General features: G+C 32.4%; 2 protein-coding genes across 6 annotated transcripts in view; one reads left to right on the top strand and one right to left on the bottom strand.

Moving 5' to 3' along the window:
• Positions 1 to 821: 821 nt before the first annotated feature.
• LOC132742808 (myosin heavy chain kinase D-like) lies at positions 822 to 13,556 on the bottom strand. 5 transcript variants are annotated; one of them, XM_060731288.1, is made up of 3 exons: positions 13,407 to 13,556; positions 1,955 to 2,109; positions 822 to 1,631 (listed from the first exon to the last, which is right to left on the bottom strand). In XM_060731288.1, the coding sequence occupies exons 2-3, from the start codon at positions 2,017 to 2,019 to the stop codon at positions 830 to 832; spliced, it is 867 nt and encodes a 288-aa protein (XP_060587271.1). In that variant the 5' UTR covers positions 2,020 to 2,109; positions 13,407 to 13,556; the 3' UTR covers positions 822 to 829. The 5 variants fall into 5 exon arrangements, with proteins under 5 accessions (XP_060587271.1, XP_060587275.1, XP_060587272.1 ...); XM_060731292.1 differs by lacking the exon at positions 13,407 to 13,556 and adding an exon at positions 8,352 to 8,473; XM_060731289.1 differs by lacking the exon at positions 13,407 to 13,556 and adding an exon at positions 8,169 to 8,314.
• A 5,868-nt stretch (positions 13,557 to 19,424) lies between these two features.
• LOC132742788 (nucleoprotein TPR-like) overlaps positions 19,425 to 27,986 on the top strand; it is a 76,112-nt gene continuing 67,550 nt past the window's right edge. The window contains exons 1-2 of the mRNA XM_060731262.1: positions 19,425 to 19,962; positions 24,963 to 25,112. Coding sequence (XP_060587245.1) covers positions 19,795 to 19,962; positions 24,963 to 25,112 — 318 coding nt within the window. The 5' untranslated portion in view covers positions 19,425 to 19,794. The remainder of the gene's footprint in view (positions 19,963 to 24,962; positions 25,113 to 27,986) is intronic.

The raw sequence follows: 27,986 nt of genomic DNA, 5'->3' as shown, positions 1-27,986 counted from the left end.
ACAAGACTCTTCTTTGAATTATAATTAATAAATTTCTAAAGTTTATGAGAAAACTGCAAATATATGAGTTTATTTAGTAACTTATACTACTGTATGCATCAAGTAATGGAAGTGAATTGGGGAAAATGCCACTTTAAAAATGATATTAGTGACAATAGAGTTATTAATGATAATAAGTTTTAATGTCCCCAGCTGTTCATCAAAGTGAAGTATAATTTCTGATTAATTGAACTATTATTTTTGTAATTTATAGTTGATCATATACGCTGTGACATGCCAAGAGAGTCTGACATGTTTTCCTCAAATTAGAATGCATCATTATGTAATGTCGTTGGACTTGTCACAGTGCTACAATTTGATTGGCTGTCATTTTTAGTGATATTCATTTCAGTTAACCAATAAGAACGCTGCATTTTTAATGTAAATTTGTATTATTTTTTTTTTAGTTTCTCATGGTTATATTTATGTTTATCAAATTATCAAAATAAATCATTGACAGAAAATAGGTACAAATTAAACTGATACTATAAATTACCGAATAATTTCAATTCCATTTTTAGAGAAAAGAATTTTCTTTTGATTCCATAAATCTTGCTACATATTTGAACAGTGTACTTTGAAAGCAAATAAAACCATTAATTTTAATCTAAACTTCACACCATCTTCTGGGATTTATTAAAGTTTGATTTCCCTTCCAAGATTAATTTAACAATTTCTTAGCTCTAACAAAAATAGCATTCATGATAAGTCCTACATCAGAAAATGTGTTAGAATCGCAAGCATATACATGTAGATATGATTTGATTGCACGTTTTATTCTGTTCTACACTCACTGCACAATAGGATCTACCAAGGTAAAATAATGTGTCCGAGCTTCAGCTGCCCGGAAATGATCCGTGTCCGAGAGTTGGAAGATGTACTGAGTGGCACGCGACCTGCGCGTGCCTAGGTCAACACCACTGAGTGGATTTTCAAGTCCAAGTTTATGACAAATTGCGTTACACGCGTGATTTGACAATACTGTTTCCATACCAACCACACCGAGGTCTGTCATCCCGAACCTACCGTCAACTGAATGTATACAAGGGTCAGTGAGTACATATTTGCGTCCATTTTGAACACCCTGTAAGTCGCAGACGAGAAATTTATGTCCACTTACGGACCATGTCCAGTGACTAAACGCGTTTAAAACGGCGGCCGTTTCATCCTCATAGCCTCCGTTTGAATTGAATTTCTCAAATTCTCCATGTAAAAAGGGTTCAATAGCTACATATTCACAGGGTTCCACGTACGTCTTGTCCTCGTTCACCGGAAACAGGCCTAGCACTTTGAAATGCGATAGAGTGTCCATTTTGGCTACTAACGGAACTACAAACTCTATCTCCTGTGTTGTAACGTAGTTTCTTAGAAGAGGCAAAACGTTTGATGAGAAAATTGCGGCAAATTTCTGAGCTTTCGAGCTTGCCGCTAAATCTGGTCGCCATTTATCGAAATATTTGGCATATTTTTTCTTGAAGACTTTTGTTACGCACAGACTGCCGTCCCTGGGTCCCTCCCCGTGCACAGTACCGCGAAAAGCATAGCGGTAAGTACCTTTAGCAAAATAATCATTATCAAAGTCCGCCCAGTACCTGTAATACATAAAAAAATAATGTAATGATTTACAAAAAATGAAAAAAAAATTTCCTTTTTAGACACATATCATATCATATGTTTTTAAAACTCTGAAAGGGAAAAAATGGACCATACACAGTTCATATGTCAACAAAACCAACAAGTTATCTGAAAGGTTGGCATTACTTTTTATGAGTTACGACCGCAATAATTGAATGCTATCCTTCCTAACAAAGGCAAGACGAAGTTGTAGATTGCTTTGTGTGATGTAATTTTTACTCATATTGCTTTATAACAATGTTCAATTCTGAGACAATCAACATTAATAAGTATATCGAACCTGCAACCATCGATGTGGTCTTTGGTCGATGACGGGTGAGTTTCGTGTGATTGCTCAACACCCATCTGCCGTCCAGAAATAGATGTACTAGTTAGTCAGAAATTCCGGAAAAGATGCCTACAGTTTCTGAATATCACAGCAAATGCCAAGTTAGCCTGTAAAATTAAAGCGTTAAATATGTGTGTAAAATTAGTCTTTTATGCAAATAAAATAAAATGTTAAGGTAAATGTAGACACACAGATCCTAAAAGACTAGATATAATTATATATAATTAAGATGCCCTGTTACAATATATAACTTAGTTTTCAGCTTCCTTTACAAGTTGTCGTCTGCTTAAAGACCATTCGCCGATGTAAGCGGCCAATTAGACACGTGCGTAAGAACCGCATATTCTCTTCCGGGAGATCGTTATCTTCTTTTCAAAGAAACCTTTACAAAAATGTTCAATTGCCTCATTTAATATTCAAAAAAATCTTTATTTATTTGACATGCATTATCACCCTGCTTATAACTTTATTGATCTATACATAAGTGTTACTTCACAGAAAAATAGTAATTGGAATGTCAACTAACTTCATTTTATACCAGCATGAACTATTAAAGGCTCATTATGCCTCAGAAATTCTATCATTTATTATTTATAATTTTTATTTCTCAAAAACTTTTCTATTTTTGATATCTTTTTACAGTTTTCATAAACATGCTTAATTGCCGTATACATAAACAATATTTTGCATATTTAGCTCTGTTGGCAATTGGTTTAATTATAGTGCATTAGTATTTTGTATGGAAGTCAAAATACATCTTTGTTTACATTTTGCAACCTTTACGACATATTACTGCACATTTAGCACTACTTTCTTCAGGTTTGAAACATCTAACATGCACATTATCCGTTATCAAAACACTATTTAACAAAAGTTTGACATTTCTAAAGAAAAAGAAAAAAATATAAACTTCTGAAGCATAATATTCCTTTAATAACAATTATATAAACTTATATTTGTCAACATTAATTTACTTTACATTTTCAAAATGGAAATATATCTAATTCCATGAATTCGTCTGCATACACAAAAAAATATATTTGAAATGTGTATTTTACAAATTTATATTTTACTGATGTGTATATTCAATTTCAATCAAAATAAATAAAGAAGTCAACTCTTTCTAAAAAAGAAATGTAATTATTATTTTTTAAAAAAGTGTGTATTGTTGAACATGTTACCAGAACTTGAAAACAAATATTCTTTTTATTTCAAACCATTTTTATATGCAAATGAAATGATTTCGGTAAATGTTTCGCATAAGAACAGAATCAAATACCGTACATGTGCAAAAAAAGAGTAATTGTTTTATTCCTGTACTCTGAAACCATCGTGAAAACAACAATAAATAAATAAATAATAAAATACTTTAAAAAATCACGTAAAATTTATATAGTACTCTCCATTGACCACCTCAAAAAAATAACACCAAACATTTTTGCAGTACAAATGTATCCAGTGAACTTACAAGTCACAAGTACTTCCGGTACAAGTATATAATTTCTAGACCAAAGAATAATGATCTATAAAAAAGCAGTTTTTTTAATTCACTATAAATTCATAATGGCTAAGAGATCCATAAGAGACCCACAATTCGTTTAATGAACTGATTAAAAATAGAAAATTAGAGTTCATATCAGTTGTTCTAAATGTAGGCCGAAAATCACCCGAACAATGGTCTGTGCACCAAATGTCCCGAGTCTTTCACAAGTACGTATAGACAGGATAGCCCTTTTTAAAAAGTAATCATCGAAAATAGATCTTCAAACGTTTTATACAATGGAATGTAAATAATGCCTGAATAATGTTTATTTATCTGCGTTGACTGCCATTGAACGCTGACAAATTTTGTAGATTTTTTTATTATCCCAATTATTAAACTCGTATTTGCCTAAGCCATTGTCATGGTCATGTGATGGTGGTTGTTGTCACATGTTTGAAAGATCGCCTGACGATTTTATGCATAGGAATGACATTGTCTTTTAACCCCCCACCCCCAAAAAAGCAACAACAAAAAACAACAAAAAACGAATTACACTCTATCATTTGGCGTTGTATGGTGGTAAACTTTTTTTTCGCGCGCTCTGGCTCGAATCTCTGGCTTTCCAGTGGACCTCAATGTACATTGTTGTTATTTTGTTGTTATAGTTTTGTAAAGGAGCATATCTTTATAACCTGACTTCGTATTTTTTCAGCATTACCTTCGATTTTCAAGCAATATTTAAACATGTATTAATACTTCGTTTCAACGACATACGTTTAATATTTTCTATAGCCTTTTAATACTTAACAAAGGATCCATTTTGTTAAATAAAATAAATATTAAAGTAGGGTTGAGAAAGTATAATATTTTTTATGCAACGACAAAGGGCCTATATTTTTCTATTTTCTACGTCTTATGGGTAAATAAAAAAGCAGTGGTGGAATTTTGAATTCTTTTAAAAAAATTACACACATTAATGACAGTAAAATATTGTAAACAACATCGGTTGGTGCAACATGGAAAATAACATCTGCCACCAACCACGGCCATGTCAATATAGAAAAACAAAACAGCACCGTTCTGTTGACTTATTATATTATTGAAATATATTGGACAGTCCCATGGGTGCATTACTGAAAATAATATCAGCCAAAAAACCGCATTGGACTGACCAATATTTAGAACTACAGCGACCGGTCAAGTTTTGCATCAGTTGAATATCGGTTCTAAAAATAGCTTTTTACTTCCGACAAACATTTATTTTAAATGAAATAAATTAGAATAATGAAATAACATTTATTATTGATAAAGGATCAAGTAATGTAGGTCTTAGAACAAACACTTCTTTGTAATCAATAAATACGCTTACAACATGGATAAATATGAAACGATTTAACAGAATTAAAATATTCTCTGGCATGACTCTGTCAATGAAAGGAAACTATTTTTATTTCATTAAGTCAATTATTCTCAAATAGGATTAACCTCAATTGTTAATCAATAATTAAAAACCTCTAATCTTAATCGTGTCGCTAATAAATAGTTAAAATACCTTATCTCACAGGAATTGATCAGTAATCCAAAATCTTAAGCCTAGAGATTATAACTTCCCTGAAACACTAAAGATTTTTGCTTTTAGAATATAAGTAAGTAAATGCCTACAGACTATATCTACGTACCGGGTATGCGTATCGATCAATAGGTGTACATGACAAGTTTCGAAATTGTTACAAAAATGAGCAACCCGATCCTCCAATGGGTGCCTTCTAAAACAATTTACAAACCCGTCCCTCGGATCATGTTGACATTCTTGAAATGAGCCGCGTCACGACAAAACCAACATAGTGCGTTTGCGACCAGCATGGATCCAGACCAGCCTGCGCATCCGCGCAGTCTGATCAGGATCCATGCTGTTCGCATTAAGAAACACCTATACCAAGTAAGAAGGAAACTGATTACAGAAAGCATGGCCTGATCAACTGCCGCGATTAGCGCAGGCTGGGTCTGGTGCCTGCTGTGTCGCAAAGGTGCTATTTGGTTATTGTGATGACAGGCTCCAATATGAATCAGAATCGCACATTTACTAAAGATTTAATTGCGACATAAAACATTCCATATTGATCATTGTAATTTGATGATGTTACTTGAAGCAGCCAAGTTTATGCGACTTCAAAAGAGTTAAGCTACATGTATATATATTGATCATATATGGTATGTTGGACAACGTTACTTTGATAAATAATGACGACGTTCTAAGAACTTACTGTATCAGCATAAACGTAAATAAGGAAAAGGGACGGGACTTGAAATGTCAAGGGAATTGGGCGCGAGCAGATTGAGGGGGCGGGGCTGGGGCTGCCATGGTGCCTGAGTGTTTTGGTACTTAGGGGCAGGGTAGTGGCGGGCGTCTGCCACGGTGCTTTGATTTGTGTATAAGAATGTTTTGATAGTTTAGGATCTTTTACCCAATATGAATCAGAAATAGACCTTAATACACAGACGATTTAACACTATAACAACAAAAAGTACCCCCAAAAAAGCAAAGCACAAACAATGAAACCCTCTTGTATAAAATAACAGATTTTTTTCGTCATAAAATCGTATCATTTACGCATGTAAATAGCTTAAAGATGCACGTTTTTCACGTGTAGCCGTGTATAAAATTGTACATAAATGTATCATAATTATTGCAGTCAGATAGCTGAGAATTTGGCAAATTCTGTTGAAGCTAAGAAATCTAAATGAATATGAAAATGAATATTTTCGTGCGAGTCGCTCAAAAGGAAACGAATTCACAAATTATAACTTGCTCTTAATATTTAATAAATAATATTTTACACGAGTTAACATTTACAGGAATTATCTTGTTACAATGTCAAAATTCCGTGCTATTACAATTTTCACTAATTTAATTACAAATTTAACATAATTTCATTGTTCACATGATGATGAATTTTTATGTAAATGTTTATTATTCTCATAATAACAACAACTGCCATAGATCTACTTGCAGTTGTCGCAAATCGATTTTTCTCAAAACAAAATCTTATCTTCTTGTACCAACATCCAATCGGTTGTTATTACATGTATTTATTTCTAATATTTACAAAATGAAAAATGTTAATCAACAAAAAGAAGAGAAGAAGAAAATCCAATAATTTTAAAGTAAGTAAGACACCGGAAAAAACCTTACCCGACGTGCGTACTTGTATAATTTAGTGTTTTATAAATAAGATACTTTATTTGTTCATTTTACATCCGTCAACAATTAAAGTTTTTTATGTAACTTATACACACTGTATGTTTTGTTGCGATATAATGCATTTTAATAACACATTTATCAAGATCTACGAGCAAAAACATGCATTTTAGAAACAACACTCTGTTATTCTTACGGATTAGTGATTTATAATATTCTTACATTATTTTGTTTTTATTATGTATAATTAAATAGTTATGGTATCAAATTGTGTTATTGAATATTTTAATGACAGGGTAAAAACCTTTTGTGGTTTTATGTACAAGAATTCAGCTTAAATCGTATCCAGGCTTGGGCTTGAAATAGCCCTATACTTTTATATAAACATTAAATACTGTAGTGAACATTTTTGACAAGAGTTGAAGAATAAGTGAATAGAAGATTAATGTAGATCTATAAATATTTTGTGAATACATCTATTTTGAATGTGAATAGAGTTTCGTGCTATAAATATTATTCATATCAAATTTGAATTAAATGAACAAAGCCTCAAAAGTACATTATTCAGTCATCCAACAAAAACACCCTTTTCTGGCTGTCCTAAGGTTGACATTTTGACCTGATTATTATCCTATATTAACTTTTTTCGTTTATTTATTTATTTATTTACTTTTTTTGTTCGACAGATAGCCTTAAGATTTTCAAATTATAATCATGAAATGTCTGGGAAAAAATGCTATGCAAAACAGATATAAAGCTCTGACCCCACACCAGTTTAATTATTGTAATGCATTTGCAGAACAGTTCATTGAAAATTTAAGGGATGTCAGTATGAAAAAAATACAAAAATTGAGCTACCAACATTATAGAGCCTGGTCAGACTGTGCGACGGAAGTGAAGTATTTACTGGTGGCGAAGGCTAATCCCTTGAATGTTTTACATTTGGAGTGTATTTGTATTTCTTGCTTTTATTGCATGTTTAATGTTCGTTTAGTTTTATAGATACTGAAACAAATAAATCACCCACTTATCATAGCAATGTATATAGGGTAACGATGCTATTTTTATACAACATTCATTTCTTCCATATTTGCTTTTCAGATCTTATTTCAAATGACATCTGAGATTTTGCTATCAAACTTCAATTTGACACGTAGTTACACCATAAAAGATATAATAGAGAAAATAAAAAAATGTTCAAACCTGCGAAAAAGTCAAGTTATAAATAGAAAAGCAACGGTGTTTACATGTAGAATATGTAATTTACTCTGTTTTATGTAATAAGGATAATTTCTATATTATGTATAAGGTTGAAACTTGAAAGTTTCCTTTTTTTTTAATACAATGTTGTTGCTTAAATATCCCCAAAAATTAACATGTATGCCATTATCCACTTTTATATAATTACGTACCTGTAAAAAATAAGTTACTGAAAATAGTTTGCTATTTGAACTACATATGATATGTAATAAAAAATTACTTACAAAGTGTCTCGTCAAATTACACCCATAAAAAGTATATCCATTTTTGTCATCTATACCCCATACAAATTACCTATACACTAATTTTATATATATACTAGTTTCATCTATATGTATCAACCAAGTACTACCTGTCGAACACTTCCTATTTCAACATATTAAAACATAAATGTCCTAATATCCTACCTTTTATATAAACCCCATGAATAAATAATTCATTCCGAAAAAAATCGTGACCGTCTTATTTATAATATATTGATAGTTTTTATTAAGCCTTTGCCACGTTCGATTTATTGATTTTTAAATATTACAAACTTTCTGTTTGTATGTTAAAGATACATAAGGCTTCTTTTGATTGTATATACATGCTACTCTAATCGGATATCACGAGCGTTTTATTTCTTTTAAACTTAATACATATGAGCCGCGTCACGACAAAACCAACATAATGGGTTTGCGACCAGCATGGATCCAGACCAGCCTGCGCATCCGCGCAGTCTGATCAGGATCCATGCTGTTCGCTATCAGTTTCTCTACTTGTTATAGGAATGGTAAGCGAACAGCATGGATCCTGACCAGACTGCGCGGATGCGCAGGCTGGTCTGGATTCATACTGGTCGCAAACACACTATGTTGGTTTTGTCGTGACGCGGCTCAATTATTTAATTTGGCTTATTCACCTTTCTATTAAAAACAGTTTTATTACGACTGAAAGCAAACTTTGGTTTTAAAAATACTATTAATCATGTAAGGGTAATAATTTCTAAAAGTCAAAAAAGAGTCAATATTTAAACGCACCTACACCCAACAATAAATAAGAAATCCACTTTCTATAAGGTCGTAGGGTTGTATGTGAAACAAGACCACGTTTCTTTATTAATCAAATGGCGACTTGACATTTAGCAAGTTTGAAATAAATTTATAATCCAACCAAATAGACAAAACACCTAGTGAAAAGCCTTAAGAAACACCTATTTCACCGATGTATTTCACTTTTTGACTTACAATGAGCAAGTCATTGGATGCAAAAATATTTTCAAATTATATAAATAATAGCTGGCATATTTCAAACCTTGCCCTGTTTTTACTTTGTCAAGTATGCATTGTTTTGATTTCAAAAATTCAATAGAAATACAATGTACAGTAAACTCCACTTAAAACGGCATTGCTTATAACGATTTAGAGCTTACTCGAATCATACGATATCCGGATATAATTAACGATATTTGATAAATTCGGCGGTCTCCTTTAGCAATACTAAATACTGAACAATACTTTCAACCTTTCCATAGTCTCTATAAACATTATTTACATAGTAAAATAGAAAAAAATACAAGCATGAAGTGTCTTATTATTGAAAAAAGTCTAGTGGGGAAAAAATGAATAAAAAATGTAACATTTGTAGCATCATTGAAGGCGAGAATCATCATCATTTAAATTAAGAAATCACTTTTTTTAAAGATCAATTATTTAGACCCACGATTTTTCAATGTAAACAAATGGAAATTACTAAGCATCATAAAGTCTTGATAAAATTAAAGAAGTATTCCGAGAAAATAATACAATGAAATTAAATGCAACCATACGTATGCTCAGAAAGGAGTATATGTGTTTGTATGGTAAATACGTCATGTCAATAACAGAAATTATAAAGTTACTTTTATTCTTAAACAATTATTAAGTTAACCAATTTTGTTGTGTTAGTCAACAAAAACAAAATAAAGTTTAACTACTAAAAACTGCTTTACTTCTTGTATGTAATTAAACAAAGAATGCAACTGAACACAATTCTATTTTCTTTTAATACTAATACATGACATTCTAAAAACAAACCTACCCTTTTTACTTGTTAAATTATTCCTCCTTAACACTATAAAACATTAAAATGTGGTATATTTTAAAATAATTCTTAAAACCATATCTCCTTAAGTATTATATCATGCAACAACAAAAAATAACTTATCAAAACAAGCCATGACAATGAAGCACCTTAAAGGGGCTTACTGTAATCCATCCGTATATAAAGATCGTCGTCCGATTAAATTGTTTTAATGCATCGGACATTACGGTATTCGTCAATTTATTAACCGCTGATCGGATCACATGCTAAGATGAGCATGGAACGATATGCTTTAATGATAATATGAATGACATTGACCTTTTGAACTTCTAAAAATAAAGTCAGATACATCTCTGTTTTATATACAGATATGATCCTTGCTTCATCAACAAAACCGCTGGGGATTTCAGTGAAACTTCATAGGATTGTATTTAACCATGCCTAGTTGTGTTTTGCGCTTAAATTTTTTCGGCACAGTTATTGCCCTCTAATGGTAAATTTTCGAGTAAAATAAGACTGTCCGCGCTTCATCATCAAAACAGGTGGGGATTTCAGTGAAACTTCACAGGATTGTTTATCACGAAGCCTAGTTGTGCATAATCTCTTGATTTTTGTGCTTGATTTTTTTAAATTTTTTTTTTTTGGGGGGGGGGGGGGGGGGGGGAATGCGGTACAGATAGCTAGGCGCCTTAATGGTAAATTCAATTTTCGAGTGGAATTTTCAATAAGCTTGTGCTTGTCCGTGCAGCATCACCGAAACTGCTGGGGTGGGGGGGGGGGGGTTCAGTGAAACTTCACAGGATTGTTTTGTCAGCATTAGTATTAGTGTCTTGATTTTCCGCTTGAATTTTTGTTTTGACACAATGTCAAAGCTTCCTTTTGGTGACATAAGTCACTTTCCAGTGATAGCTCTTGTTTTACACTTTAACCCAACCAGAAACATAAATCTATAATAAAATGCAATATAATCGGTATGAAAACGAAAAGTTAGTCGTCATTAAGAAGTAAAAAAAACTAGATGTTTAGGGTTTTGGAAAGACTACACCACCATTCGAAATCATAAAATATGGGCATAAGTTATAGTATGTCCAATTTTAAATACATGTATACATACGTATCAGAAAAAAGGAAATAAATAGATAGGAAAATGAACACCACCACCACCACCATCACCAACAACAACAAAATAAGATCATGATGAGCCGCCATAAAGTATCATGCTGATTTATAGTTCGCCTGTTCCTTTTTTTTTTATAATTACTCTATTTAAAAAAATGAACTAAAGACAACGTGTGTTTATTAAATACAATGTTGAATTAACTTCCTGTTTTCTTTTTTGTTATAATATTATATTGTCTTCATTATTTAGTGGTATTTGATTTTTTGTTATTGCTTATTGTTATTTCATAATTTTTGTCATTTGTTTTTACAAAATTTCACGGAAGAGTATGCAATCTTAAAGGAACTCCATTGAATTCATAAAAGCCTAAAAATACATGAGATGAAATTCTTACTTAGAATAAGGAGAGCACTTAAAATGGAAATTTTGCAAAGGCAAATAAAGAAATATATCCGGATATTCAGAATTAAATTAAACCTCACCTTTTTGTGCGATTCTTAGTCTGATTTGAATGAAAATCTTGCAAATCTTTTCATATTTTTGGCTCGTTTTGCACAATAAAAAAAAACATTATTCTTGAAAAACGGGTGAGGGAATGATCTGAAAATCTCAAATAGTATGAAAAAAATCTCGAAAAATATTTCCGAACCCGTCATTCTGAAACAAATGAATGAAATGTGTTCTAAAATATTTAATTGAGCATCACACTGAAATAAACATTTCTATACATATTGTTTTGAATGCCATTATTATTATTAAGTCGATATACTATCGATAGAATATAAGTACTTAGTAAGTAAAATGTCTACAAACTATATCCACGTACCCGGGGTATGCGTATCGATCAATAGGTGTACATGACAAGTTCCGAAATTGTTACAAAAATGAGCAATCCGATCCTCCAATGGGTGCCTTCTATAACAATTTACAAACCCGTCCCTCGGATCATGTTGACATTCTTGAAATGAGCCGCGTCACGACAAAACCAACATAATGGGTTTGCGACCAGCATGGATCCAGACCAGCCTGCGCATCCGCAGAACACATTTCATTCATTTGTTTCAGAATGACGGGTTCGGAAATATTTTTCGAGATTTTTTTCATACTATTTGAGGCGGATGCGCAGGCTGGTCTGGATCCATGCTGGTCGCAAACGCACTATGCTGGTTTTGTCGTGACGCGGCTCAAATATTGATCAGAGTCGCACATTTTACTAAAGCATTTAATGGCGACATAAAACATTCCATATTGATCATTGTAATTCGATGGTGTTACTTGAAGCAGCCAAGTTTATGCGACTTCAAAAGAGTTAAGCTACATGTATAATATAATATTGATCATATATTGTATGTTGGACATCGTTACTTTGATAAATAATGCCGACGTAATAAGAATTCCTGCTCTAATATATAGAAGGGACTGAACCATGCATTTCGTCATATTTGCGTGAAATGAGAAGGGAATTGGTTGCGAGCAGGTGAAAGGGGGAGTGGGGGCAACCACGTACGGTGCCTTCATTTGTATATAAGAGTATTTTGGTTCTTTCTTAGTGTATAAGGATAAGGTAATGCATTTGCCAAGCTTTTGATTTAGAACAGTTCATTGATAATTTTAGGGATGTCAGTATGAAAAAAATACAAAAATTGAGCTACCAACATTATAGAGCCTGTCATACTGTGCGATGGAAGTGGCATCAGCAGATATGTTTCGGGAATGTTTCAGTGTTTCATGTTTGGATTTATTTATTTTTTGTATTTCTTATTTTTTTTTTTTTGCTTTGTTTAGTTTTATAGATACTGAAACAAATAAATCACCCACTTATCATATCAATGTATATAGGGTAACGATGCTGGTTTTATACAACATTTATTTATTCCATATTTGCTTTTCAGATCTTATTTCAAATGACATCTGAGATTTTGTTATAAAACTTCAATTCGACGCATAGTTACACCATAAAAGATATAATAGAGAAAATAAAAAAAAATGTATCAAATTTTCAAACCTGCGAAAAAGTCAAGTTATAAATAGAAAAGCAACGGTGTTTACATGTAGAATATGTAATTTACTCTGTTTATGTAATAAGGATAATGTTCTATTTTATGTATAAGTTGACTTGAAAGTCATTTTTTCCCAAAAGTATACATGTTTATCTTAAATGATACAAAATACATGTATGCCATTATCCACTTTTATTTAATTACGTACTTGTAAAAAAATAAGTTACTGAAAATAGTTTGCTATTTGAACTACATGTGATATGTAATAAAAAATTACTTACAAAGTGTCTCGTCAAATTACACCCATAAAAAGCATATCCATTTTTGTCATCTATACCCCATACACATTATTCATACGCTAATTATATATATATACTAGTTTCAGTGAATTACTTATGTTTATGTATCTACCAAGTACTACCTCTCGAACACTTCCTATTTCAACATACTAAAACATAAATGTCCTATAATATCCTACCTTTTATATAAACCCCATAAATAAATAATTCATTCCGAAAAAAATCGTGACCGTCTTATTTATAATATATTGATAGTTTTTATTAAGCCTTTGCCACGTTCGATTTATTGATTTTTAAATATTACAAACCTTCTGTTTGTAGTTTAAAAGATACATAAGGCTTCTTTTGATTGTATATACATGCGACTCTAATCGGATATCACGAGCGTTTTATTTCTTATAAACTTAATACATATGAGCCGCGTCACGACAAAACCAACATAATGGGTTTGCGACCAGCATGGATCCAGACCAGCCTGCGCGTCCGCGCAGTCTGATCAGGATCCATGCTGTTCGCTATCAATTTCTCTACTTGTTATAGGTATGTTTAAGCGAACAGCATGGGTCCTGATCAGACTGCGCGGATGCGCAGGCTGGTCTGGATCCATGCTGGTCGCAAACACACTATGTTGGTTTTGTCGTGACGCGGCTCAATTATTTAATTTGGCTTATTCACCTTTCTATTAAAAACAGTTTTAGTACGACTGAAAGCAAACTTTGGTTTTAAAAATACTATTAATCATGTAAGGGTAATAATTTCTAAAAGTCAAAAAAGAGTCAATATTTAAACGCACCTACACCCAACAATAAATAAGAAATCCACTTTCTATAAGGTCGTAAGGTTGTATACGAAACAAGGCCACGTTTCTTATAAGTTTTATTAATCAAATGGCGACTTGACATTTGGCAAGTTTATAATAAATTTATAATCCAATCAAATAGACAAAACACATTGTGAAAAGCCTTGAAAAACACCTATTTCACCGATGTATTTCACTTTTCGACTTACAATGAGCAAGTCATTGGATGCAAAAATATTTTCAAATTATATAAATGATAGCTGTTATATTTCAAACATTTCCCTGTTTTTACTTTGTCAAGTATATGCATTGTTTTGATTTCAAAAATTCAATAGAAATACAATGTACAGTAAACTCCGCTTAATAAAAACAACATTGCTTATAACGATTTACGGCTTACTCGAATCATACGATATCCGGATATAATTAACGATATTTAATAAATTCGGCGGTCTCCTTTAGCGGAACTATACTTTCAACCTTTCCATAGTCTTTATAAACATTATTTACATAGTGAAATAGAAAAAATACTAGCATGAAGTGTCTTATTATTCAAAACAAGTCTAGAGGGAAAAATGAATAATAGAAAATGTAACATTTGTAGCATCCTTGAAGGCGAGAATCATCATTTAAAAGAAATCACTTTTTTTAAAGATCAATAATTTAGACCTACGATTTCTCAATGTAAACTAATGGAAATTACTAAGCATCATAATGTCTTGATAAAATTAAAGAAGTATTCCGAGAAAATAAGACCATGAAATTAAATGCAACCATACGTATGCTCATTGCTCAGAAAGAAGTACATGTATTTATATGGTAAATACGTAATGTCAATAACAGAAATTTTAAAGTTATTTTTATCCTTAAACAATTATTAAGTTAACCACTTTTGTTGTGTTAATAGTGAACAAAAACAAAATAAAGTTTAACTACTAAAACCTGCTTTACTATTTGTATGTAATTAAACAAAAGAATGCAATTGAACAAAAGTCTCTTTTCTTTTTATACTAGTAAATGACATTCTTAAAACAAACCTACCCTTTTTACTTGTTAAATTATTCCTCCTTTACACTACAAAACATATTAAAATGTGGTATATTTTAAAATAATTCTTAAAATCATATCACCTCAAGTATCATATCATGCAACAACAAAAATTAACTTATCAAAACAAGTCATGACAATGAAGCACCTTAAAGGGGCTTACTGTAATCCATCCGTATATAAAGATCGTCGTCCGATTAAATTGTTTTAATGCATCGGACATTACGATATTCGTCAATTTATTATCCGATGATCGGATCACGTGCTCAGATGAGCATGGAACGATATGCTTTAATGATAATATGAATAATATTGACCTTTTGAACTTCACTTAAAAAAATGTTAGATACATCTCTGTTTTATATACAGATCGTTGCTTCATCAACAAAACCGCTGGGGATTTCAGTGAAACTTCGTAGGATTGTTTTTCACCATGCCTAGTTGTGTATACTCTTTTGATTTTGCGCTTGAATTTTTTCGGCACAGTTATTGCCCTCTAATGGTAATTTTTCGAGTAAAATAAGATTGTCCGTGCTTCATCATCAAAACCGCTGGGGATTTCAGTGAAACTTCATAGGATTGTTTATCACAAAGCCTAGTTGTGCATACTCACTTGATTTTATGCTTTTTTTTTTTTTTTTTTTTTTTTTTTGGGGGGGGGGGGGGGTAGGCGGTACAGTTATGGCCTCTTAATGGTAAATTCAATTTTTGAGCAAAATTTTCAATAAGCTTGTCCGTGCTGCATCACCAAAACCGCTGGGAGAGGGGGGGGGGTCAGTGAAACTTCACAGGCTTGTTTGTCAGTATTAGTATTAGTATCTTAATTTTCCGCTTGAATTTTTGTTTTGACACTATGTCAAAGCTTCCTTTTGGGGACATAAGTCACTTTCCAGTGATAGCTCTTGTTTTACACTTTAACCCAACCAGAAACATAAATCTATAATAAAATGTAATATAATCGGTATGAAAACGAAAAGTTAGTCGTCATTAGGAAGTAAAAAAACTAGATGTTTAGGGTTTTGGAAAGACTACACCACCTTCGAAATCATAAAATGTGGGCATAAGTTATAGTTTGTCCAATTATAAATACATGTATACATACGTATCGGAAAAAAGGAAATAAATAGATAGGAAAATGAACACCACCACCACCACCACCAACAACAACAACAACAAAATAAGATCAGGATGAGCCGCCATAAAGTATCATGCTGATTTATAGTTCGCCTGTTCTTTTTTTTATAATTACTCTATTAAAAAATAAATAACTTAAGACAGCGCGTGTTTATTAAATACAATGTTGAATTAACTCCCTGCTTTCTTTTTTGTTATATATTGTCTTCATTATTTAGTGGTATTTGATTTTTTGTTATTGGTTATTGTTATTTCATAATTTTTGTCATTTGTTTTTACAAAATTTCACGGAAGAGTACGCAATCTTAAAGGAACTCCATTGAAGTCATAAAAGCCTAAAAATACATGAGATGAAATTCTTACTTAGAATAAGGAGAGCACTTTAAATCGAAATTTTGCAAAGGCTAATAAAGAAATATATCCGAATACTCAGAATTAAATTAAACCTCACCTTTTTGTGCGATTCTTAGTCTGATTTGAATGAAAATCTTGCAAATCTTTTCATATTTTTGGCTCGTTTTGCACAATAAAAAACATTATTCTGGAAATGTGGGTGAGGGAATGATCTGAAAATCTCAAATAGTATGAAAAAAATCTCGAAAAATATTTCCGAACCCGTCATTCTGAAACAAATGAATGAAATGTGTTCTAAAATATTTATTTGAGCATCAAACTGAAATAAACATTTCTATACATGTTGTTTTGAATGCCATTAGTATTATCAAGTCGATATACTCATTTATTAAAATTACGGCTTGCGAGGTATATAACACTTATTAGGAAATGACATAAATGAAGGAGATAGATGTATGGAAATGAATCGAACTTTCAATGAACCCTACGCATTCAGTCGTGCCAAAAATGCATGCTGTGTATGTAAATCATATTCATTTATATCTTACTCAAAATATATGCATATTAGTCTATATGCATGATAATAAGATCAAGAATAAACTATTAAACACTTCATTGAAAGCTTGCTGGCGTGTGATCGAGCTATTTTTTTGCCATCTTCCGGGTATGAGTAAAAATATTTTGACGTGCCAAAGCAGGTATATATAGCTAAATTCTGGGATATTTTTCTTTGGTTCTGGAGGGGAGATTTCATGCTGTGTATGTTAATCATATTCATTTACATCTAACTCAAAAATTATATGCATATTAGTCTATGATAATAAAATCAAGAATAAACTATTAAACACTTCATTGAAAGATTGCTGGCGTGTGATCGAGCTATTTTTTTGCCATCTTCCGGGTATGAGTCAAATTTTTTTGAAGTGCCAAAGCTAAATTCTGGGATATTTTAGTTCCGGGTCAGAATGGGAGATATTGCCCATATACAAAAAAAGCACAATATCTTAAACTGGTGATGGGCAGTAATTTTGTTCTTGTTGATAAATGGGAGATTATTTATGATAATTTGACCATTATTGACAAGACAAATATGTCGAACGTTTGTGAGTACGGTTGGCTGTGTCAATGCGCCAAAAAGTCAAGGATAAGTCCAGATCGCATGAAACGTGCGACTTTACTACGGGTTTGAACATCTAAATGTCATATTCCATGACATTTCTTGGGGTAAGAACTGCTGCTTTTGGTAAAAATAGTCATAGAAATATAAGATGGCTATAAAATTTGTTAAACTTCCAGTGTCTAATATGATAAGCCCGCCTTTTTGTCTAAGCGTCTCACGTATGTCTTACAACTATGATACTAAAATGGCAAGAAAGTATATTAACAAAATATATATACATGTATAAGAGTGAGATTTGAGTTATACAAACGCTTAGATCTATTAATGCAACACGACAAAGAAATACGTACAGTCTTTGAGACATGCAAGATGTTTTGAACGGAAGGGAAGAATTCATCCGGTCTATAAATTCAACGTTAAATAAATTCAGTCTATGATGTATACAAACAATGGGAAGGGAAATAATTATACAAACAACGCACATGGACATCGTTCGATATTCTGAAGGGAAGGACATCTTCTTTGCAAAAAAAATTAAATTCAAATCTATTGTAGTTGCTTTACATGACTTGTTTTAAGCTCCACACCCCAAGTGTCTGTGCATGAATTTAGAAACATCCGCAGGTGTGTCCATACGACAGTAATCATTGAACCTTCAATGAGACATGTTAATTAGTGCCATTCAATGATAAGCAGCGTATGGTCCCAAAGAAAATTTTTCATAAGTTATAGCAGGGTCTTTCAAATAGAATGGTTCTATTTGAAAGACCCTGGTTATAGTTAAACAATTTTAATTTTGTTCAATTTTTACTTTTAAAATTTAACGAATTTAAACAAGATTCCTTAAGCATTTAGACCGTGAACACAATGAATTGTTTATTTATTAAATGATAAATAACATGATAAAGGGCCACGCACCTCAACTGAGGTCTAAAAGCATAAAAAACATAATTGAGCCGCGTCACGACAAAACCAACATAGTGCATTTGCGACCAGCATGGATCCAGACCAGCCTGCGCATCGATCTGCGCAGTCTGATTAGGATCCATGCTGTTCGCTTACCAACTCTATTACAAGTAGAGAAACTGATAGCGAACAGCATGGATCCTGATCAGCCTGCGCGGATGCATGTTGGTCGCAAACCCATTATGTTGGTTTTGTCATGACACGGCTCAATTTAATTTGAATAGCATACATACATTTAGATCCACTCAGTACCTTCACAGATACCAGTATATAAACAATCTTCTATTTAACTCCATGGTACCTTTTTAAAAACAGGTTATTTTCTTTCTAATGCATCACGTTAACTCAATTGATTTTTTAAAAACTAATATAATATTAAAAATAAAGGTAATATTTTACAAACAGATAATGCTCAAGTCATGTATACGCTTTGTGAAACAAGATGATTAACTCGTGCATACCGAATTGGAAGAACACATTTAGTTGTTCCCCTTGACACAAGAGACGGAAAACGCCAAATCCTGGACATGTCAATTCTTGTAGAATTATTATCATAACAAAATTATAGATCGTATTACTAAAATAACTTTCACATAGGACTTTTTAAATTATAAAATGAAAAGTGATTTTGTTTAACATTATGCGTATGAAAATGGAAATAACTTGAAATTGAATGTTGACAAGCTGCATACATGTGCATCTAATGAAAACAAAACATTAGTGAAAGTAGCTGCATTGTGATTGGTCGAGATAATTACCTATGAAGTGTGAGAGCCAATCGGAATGTTGTTTTCATTCGCTTTTGGTCGTGAAGCTCTTCCGCTGCAGAAAGAACAACAAATTTTAAGATTTGTAAATTTTATTTCGTTTTTACCTGGCTGTACTTTTAATTTTTTAAAGTTTCGATTCCCTAAGAATGAGAAATTAATAACATAAGCATTTTGCAAAAAATGGCTGAGAGATTAAGTCAAGAAAGCCGTTTAAAAGTTCGAAGAAGTTTAGGCAGAAATGGTGAAGGTGGTCAGATGCAAAATTTACTTGGGGAATTCAAAGGATTGTATGAGGGAAGGTTAAAGCGTCTCGAGGAAGCTGATAAAAATGGGGAAGACAATTTAAGAGTAAGTATATATGCTAATAATTCCCGAAATTCAGAGGTAGACTGACCTGTTTATTTCTGTGTCAGTCATGTCGACTGTGAGCAGATTAAGAAATTAGAGCAAGTACATGTAAGAATGGTAATATGAAAAAGGCAAAGCCTCGAAGCGAGCTCGATTTTCTTTTACCGTAAGATAGTTTAAAATAATCTTTCATTTTTATTTTACATTTTCCGTTTTAAAATTGTCATTCGGTATTTTATACACTGCTTCCGTTTATTCTGGTTCCTCCTTTCTATTATGGTTCCTATATAAGTGCGCAGGACACCAGTCTACGCTTCCGTTTTCAATCAGAGTACATCGGCTTTTATCGTTATCTTGTAATTCGAAAAGTTGCGATGTGTCCAATTCGGTACTTCGGACGAAAGTTTTCAAAACCATCACTTAGCAGGTACTCGCGTTACCATAAAGCTTGCTTTGCGAGCAGGCCCTTCGGGCCAGCTCATCGAGCTCGCTATTATTGTAGGGTACTCCACATGACTCATATCAGAAGGCCATGGGTTTGAAGGGCTCTTGTGGCTTCCGCTACATTTGTGCCATTATGGGTAAAGGCACCCTTAGTCAGTTGGCACGTTACTTTATTCTGCTGTCAAATGTCATCTTGGTCATTTTAGTTACCAATTTTGAAAATGTGACCGGAAGGGTAAACGGTTCACTGAAAATAATGCCATTAATTGTGGCTGGAATCTGTCATGTTGGTATTCATTCATTGAGCATGCCATGAAGTAGAATAAGAATCCAGGTCAACCTGGCCCGAATCATTTCGACCCGATACCAATTTGGCACAGTTCAACGCGGCCCATAATTATAATTATTAGTACTGGTCACAATAACATTTACATTTTTTTATATGTTTCATCATTACTTTCTTTGTTAAACATTTTCATGTTTATGCAAATAGATATTTCAAGATTTTATTGCATTTGATAGAAGAATTTGAATTTGTAGAGAAAGGAAGAACTTGTAGAGTAGATTATGTTTTATAGAAAATATTGTTTAAACAGCATTGGATGTTACAGAAAACAGAGTTGAAACAGTGTCAGTATGATTATGTTTTTTTGTCAAATGATTCAGTCTGAAAAAAATATTTATAGATCAAACATAATTCGTCTCGATTTGTCTTCTCTGCAATTATACTTAAAAAAAATTCAAACAATACGCTACAAACTTTTTTTGGTTTTTGTTTGTGATCGTAACTCTGAATAATTTAATATTTCATATATTATATAATGGTTAATTTCTCCATAAAAAAGTTTCTTAATGAAAGAATCTATATCCTGAGACCTAAAAGGATAGAGAGCCAAATTTACCCAATTAATTCGGCATGAACGGTTTGACCCATATTACAGACTGCTTTTTTCATACTTTTAAGACATCGCCAGTTCAAAAAATATCTCAATGTCTCTTTGACAAGTCTAATCAGTAGGACTTAATTGACGTGTGCTGAGTTTGTATAGGCCGGAGTTGACCCTGTACCATGAGAAACATTTATGTTAATTATAATCGTTTAATAAGCCCTGAAACAGTCATCTTGGCCCTTTACCAACGTCATCTTGGCTCGGGTCAGTTTTAACTTGAATTTGAAGTCTCAACTTTGTTATTTTGACATAAGTATAGCCTTAGAATTAATGCACCATTCAACTGTCAGCCTTGTCCCCTGTCCTGGGGATTGTGTAGATAATGACCAGAAAATATTATTTTCTAATGGACTCCTTTTATGATAAAAGTTTTATCTAACTGATAAATAGCTAGGTAGATCATCTATGTGAAGTAATCCTGCAAATAGAATCAACTCAATACAGTAGAATTACACCCTATGATATTGTAAAAGAAAATTGTAGCATTTTTTAATGTTAAATAAGTTGGTGTCATACATAGATATTTAACATAGAGGATTTTGAGTTAGTATGATTAGAGAAAAACATTGGTATATAACCTTAAAACTCAGTAGGTTTTAGTGAATAAACCAATATTTTATAATGGCACGCCACAGGGAAAATAGTCACAGGCCAAAGAATAGCATTAAGTCTATAAGATGTGGACATGTTACACATAATATTTAGTGGGCAATCATGTGCGACTGGGACTTAAAGCCAGATAAGTAGTGTGTTTTTTTATTCAATCAATTAGTTGCTTGCAGCTCTACAGACTGAGAAGACTGGCCGCTATAACCTCTATCACATCAGCCGCATGAAATTTGGTTCGTACAATTTGTAGAGAAATATGTGCCGTAGAAAGGTCGCAGGCAATTTCGCAGTCTATCTAGACAAACTTCTATATCTGTTATTTGACATCATTTGATTATGGTCCATGGTGGCCACAAGATGCTTGTGGTGAAACCTGCAGTCCTCGCAAGACAAACACAAAATATTTTTACATGAGAACCTCTAGAAATAGTGAGTTTGTCTTACGACTGTCTTGAGAAGTCCAACATCTGTCAAAAAATCGCAGAAATAATGTGCATGTTGGGAAAACAGTCTTTGACGTTGTGGCTACCTTGCAATCTTAAAGAATTCGTAAGAATGTCTTAGGGCTCCCATAAGAAAAGCAGAATTTTTGTAAAAATTCGTTTGTATGGCTGCTGTAAGGCTGATGTGATAGAGGCCTAATATATTTTCTCTCCATATAAGTCAAGATATTAGTAAAAGATAAAACTACACATATTTGGCAGTTTGCTTGACCTTCAAAAAATTGTAACCAATTTCCAAATTGTAATTTTGTTATTTATGGTACATTGTGTACATGTATGTATTGTTAGTGTATGCATGTTCCGGTAATACAAACACATGAAGACATCTGGTTAGCTCAATATAAGGTAGAGCGTTGAGACTTGGGTTCAATTTCCGGACGGTGAGTGTCAACTCAATACAACTGTCTATGTTTTACCATGGTAGTTATAAGAAAATTAGGAAAACATAACCAAGTCATTAAAACATTCCAATTTTTAAATGATAAATTAATGCGCATGTATAAATAGTGTTTTGTTATGATAATATAATTTATAATTACATGTATAGATAAATATATTTGCCTTAAAATTAAAAATTAGCTAATTGGAAAAAAATCTCGAATTCTTCTCAATTTTATTCAATTATGGATTATAAAAAATCTGTCAACTGGGAAAAACTTCTTAAAAGCCAATAATCAGATTATATGTCATGCCAAAAAAATCCTGCTTAGCCCTATTCATGGGTCCAGTCCTTTATTAAAAAAAACAAAAAAACTGTCGGGTAACTGTATGATCTTGATATACAATATTGTGTTTGTGTTACAAACAGTTGTATGTCAAGATTTTTTCTTATTTTAATATACAGAAAACTTCAAAATAACTCATACTGTAATTCGATTCTTCAAAAATCTCTGATTATTCCACAATTTTCTTTTTATTAATATACCGTAACAGTTCTTTTTTCTACACTACAGTTTAAGGTATCAAGATTTTGAGATCAATCTGATAGTGTAGTGACTGTTGTTCGTTATTACTTGTTGGAAGTAATGATAAATAATTACAAATTTGTCAATAAATTTACCCTTGAGGGAAAAACAAATTCATGCCTAGGGTTTAATTGCAATTCATTAATATTTAGACTGCAATTGTAAATGGTAAATAGCCGATAGACAGTTTAACAGGGCGAAATTTTAACAATAGAGATCGCTTTAATGATTTAAAGAAATGCCAGAAAGTTAATAGCATAAACTTTACAAATAAAATCCGGTTTACTGAAATCGGACCAGGGTAAATACAAGTGTTATACAGTTTAGAATAAATAGCTTATATACGAATAAAGGATAAAGTAAACTCTGTTGTAACGCTGAATAATGTGGAAAATAATAATAAAGATTCACAGTTTACCCTTTAATGCAGCTTGAAAATTGATTTTGTCTATTCAAATGAATATGTTTGAATAATTTTTCTATCATTTCTTTCATTATTAACCTATTTGGTTATTGAATTTCTATGTTTATTCATTCACAACATTTGTAAAATAGTGGTAAACACTGGCACGCATCTGTTAAACAGTACAAAAATAGGAAAACATGTACATGTTTACTGAAAAAGTTTGAATGTTATGCTCTGTTTGAACTTAATGCTTTAAAATTGTTAGATTGGATAATCAAGCACAGTCTGCGTTGTAAACAAAGACATGCTGCTGAAATATACATACATATGAAAGCTGTCATCAGCAGTTCATTTTTATGCACTATAAAACCTATCGTTAAAATACTACTACATTGTATGAGTATATCAGTTTTCATATAGAAAATACATTTATTTGTAAGTTAGATTTCAGGGCGTCCATGGCCGAGTGGTTAAGGTCGTTGACTTCAAACCACTTTCCCCTCACCGCTGTGGGTTTGATTCCTGACAGGGACTTTGGGTTCTTTCATGTGAGGAAGCTATCCAGCTAGCTTACATGTACGGAACGTCGGTGGTTCTCCTCGGGTTCCCGTTCGTGCCTGAAATAATGCACGGAAGGGCATCTGAGGTCTTCCTCCACCAGTAAAGCTGGAACGTTGCTGTATGACCTATATTGTGTCTGTGTGACGTAAAACCCAATTAAACAAACAAACAAAGTTAAGATTTCAACAAATTTCAGCTTAATTGTTTATTTACTATACTGTGTAGAGCAAAAACAAAAATCAGGTTTTCTCAGAATCATATTTTAACCTATGCTTGTAATTTTTAGTTTCATATAAATGAAACAGGTTATACATGACTGTATATTGAAAGAAAATCATGTTCATATTTATAATATAACTCCTGGTATATGGTATGTTGAAATTACCCCATGTTCCATGTTAGGCTAAGATTCACTATATTTAATGCAGAAAGATTGCCTTACGAAATATGTTGCTTTTGCATGATATTTCAATGTTTTTTAGTCAAAGGCATTGCAGAAATTGCAAAAAATGTTGTTGTTGTTTATTTCACATTTCTTGAATGTATGAAATCTGTTTTGCAGGCAAGGGTCCGAGTCTTACAAGCATATGTCAATGATCTGAGTGAACAGAATGAGGTCCTTGTACAAACTGTGGAAGAATTGGAACGTGAAGCTAATGAGAGAGTTGAACTGTTGGAATCCAAACTACAGAAAACATCTGGCACACATAAGGTAAGGGTGCAGGTATCTGAATAAAAATGTTGTTATCTATTTTTGTTTACAGGCAACAAAGCCTGCTTGTGTAAGAAATAATACTTTTTTCCTCCACCAGTAAAGCTTGAAAAGCTTTGGTAGGACCAAAATGTGATAGTGTGACTTAAAAGCAAACAAAACAAAAAAAAACAAAGGATTCTTGTTCAGTATGACCATAGCCAGGCCATTTGGCATTTCTTTTTACTAAAAATTATTTTTTTACAAATCTTATCTATATTCTAGATGCTGTGACAAAATTTTTAGGTTTCATTTACATTATGAATGCGCCTCATAACATTTTATGGTGAGTATATTTCTATCCCCTAAATTCACATAGAAGACTTGTTATCAAATACTGTTTTCTAATCTTTTGAAGAGTCTTCAGAGAAACACTTTGATAAAGAATATTTAAGTGTGTTTCCTGGTTGAAAGAGACTCGCAGTGAGTATCTTAAAGACATGTGCTTGATAAAAAAAAGACTGTGGATTCAAATTTTTTTTTTAGATTAGTTTGTTTTAATTACCAAAACATAAATGTACTGGTTTCTTAATATTGAAACAGAATCAAAGATTTTGGTCCAACATTATTGTCTTCGTAATATGCTCAATTCACAAATATAAAAGGGAGGAAACTCTTGTGGAAATTGTAGTCCGATGAACACATTGATTTGTCGTAGTTATGTCCCTTTATGGCAGTCTGGTTTTATTTACTTTAAATGTGTTTCAAGTTTATTCTTGTCTTTAAAGTTTGTGTAAGACTGTGGAAGATATTTAGGGTTTATTTGCCTTTGACTCTTACAATGTCAACTTTAATGATTCCTTTATAAACATGTATAGATTAAATCCTATTGATTTTGGGAGAAACAAAGCTGTGCCCGAGAATACACTTATAAAACTTCATGGGCATAAATATGGGTTTACGATCAATTATTAATTTGCTGGAGGAATGACATAGAGGGCAGTTTTATATTGTTATAATAAAAGATAATGATTAATGCTTTAAATTAAATAAAGGCTTAATAGAACATTGGAAAACAAGATGAAAATGCTGGATATCGTATGAAAGCTCACAAAAGCCTTTGAGTGAATATTTCAATACCTTTTTTGTCTGGATGGACAAAACTGTGGTTTTTCATTTTGATATAGAAAAAAAAAGAAGAAAACTGAATAGGATAGAATATTTTTCATAGATTAGATTAATCCTTAATGTGTGGTCATGGGCACTGACTTCAAAACACTTGCTGTCACTGCTGTGGGTTCAGATTCTGTCAAGAACTTTGGGTTCAAACCATGCCAAGGACTTTTGGTTCAAATCCCTGTCAATGACTTCTTCATTAATGAATCATTTCTTTCATTTAAGAAAACTAACTTACTGAACTATTATTAGGTTGATGGTTCTGCTCAGGTGTCCATTTGTGCCTTAGATTTAATATGGAGGGCACCTTAAGTCTTCCTCCAAATGTAAAGTTGAATATTGTAAACAGAATATGTATTCAGAATAACATGAATTGAGGTTAAATTGACTTCAAGTTAAAACCACTTGCCCCTCACGACTGTAGGTTCGAATCCTGACATGGACTTAGGATTCTTTTATGTGTGGAAGCTATTCATCAGTCATCTAGCTTGTGGAATGTCGGTGGTTCAGATCAGGTGTCTGTTCCTGAAATAATGCATAGAAAGTCACCTGATGTCTTCCTCCACCATTAAAGCTGGAAAGTCGCCTTTTGATCTATATTCTTTGTTGGTGTGAACCCAGCCCTCTTCCCCCCCCCTCCAAAAAAACTCCAAAAAACCCGAATTGTGACTCGGAGGGCATTTATTATGTATCTAGTGCTGCAGTTACACATTCATTTATGTACAGTAGTAAAAGTACAATACTGGAAAATATTGATAACAAACTGATCAAAGCTATATGGCAGTATACGATAAATTGTTTGAATAATGTATGTTTTTAAAGATGTGTCTCAGTGAAATTTTGTTCAAATAAAGGAAATTCTTCTTGTCGAAGTTTTGAAACTAAATCTGACAGATCATATAGACAGTGAAGAATGAAATGAAATGTTCGGATTTATTTGATCTTTTATTTTTTTGGTGAATGTCAATATCTAAATCGTAAAGTAAAGATTTTATAGAGCTACCAACAGTACATGTATAAAGTCTAGTCTGACTTCACGGAGCGGGCCTGGCTCTAAACTGGAGTAGGTTCAAGGTTAATGCCCAAAGTTAATGTATAAGTAAAAGCCAGTCTGCACATCAATGCAATTTAAGCAGGCTACATAAAGTTGGTTAACACAATATTAGAACTTTTTGATATTGATTAAAATTTCTGAAACTGCTATTATTCTGCTTTTCTATAAAAGAATTTTTCGGGAATTTTCGTAAAGACATACATGTATAGCCAAACTTTAAAATTTGCCTATATTTCTAGTTTGTGAAAACTCCGGAAAACATCCTTAAGGACATAAGTCCATTGCATAAACTTGGCATCATAGCATTTTCTTTTAAATCAAATTCAGTTCATCAATGCTTTGATGATGTTTTAGATGTCACAAAGTATTAAATTTTATTTTCTTATGTAAAAGAGTAGCTAAGTAATGCAAGTCCTTTTAAAATTAGTTTATGTATCAGCCAATTTGACCAGCTTGGTAAGGTGTACTGTATGGTACAAATAGAGGTATCGGGTTGACAATCTACCAAAATCTACGTAATTATCGATATCAACTTCCAATATCAAGACTTAATTTGTATTAAACATCCAGGTTCAATTAAATACTTTGTCAATGTAAACGGTGGGTATTTAGTGGCCTTTATACGTTCAAAAGGCGGCTGTGTTAAATGCGTGTAAGTGCATGTC

This window comes from Ruditapes philippinarum, unplaced genomic scaffold, assembly GCF_026571515.1.
Source record: "Ruditapes philippinarum isolate M1 unplaced genomic scaffold, ASM2657151v2 ctg57_1_1_1_1, whole genome shotgun sequence".
Taxonomy (NCBI): domain Eukaryota; kingdom Metazoa; phylum Mollusca; class Bivalvia; order Venerida; family Veneridae; genus Ruditapes; species Ruditapes philippinarum.
The sequence above is the reverse complement of the archived record's forward strand: the minus strand, read 5'-3'. Positions and strand labels throughout refer to the sequence as shown.

Excerpts from the sequence above, each read along its gene's own strand:
- LOC132742808 (XM_060731288.1), bottom strand. The coding sequence starts at position 2,019 with ATGGGTGTTGAGCAATCACACGAAACTCACCCGTCATCGACCAAAGAC. Across the intron at positions 1,632-1,954 it reads GACCACATCGATGGTTGCAG|GTACTGGGCGGACTTTGATA; the intron begins GTTCGATATACT and ends TATGTATTACAG.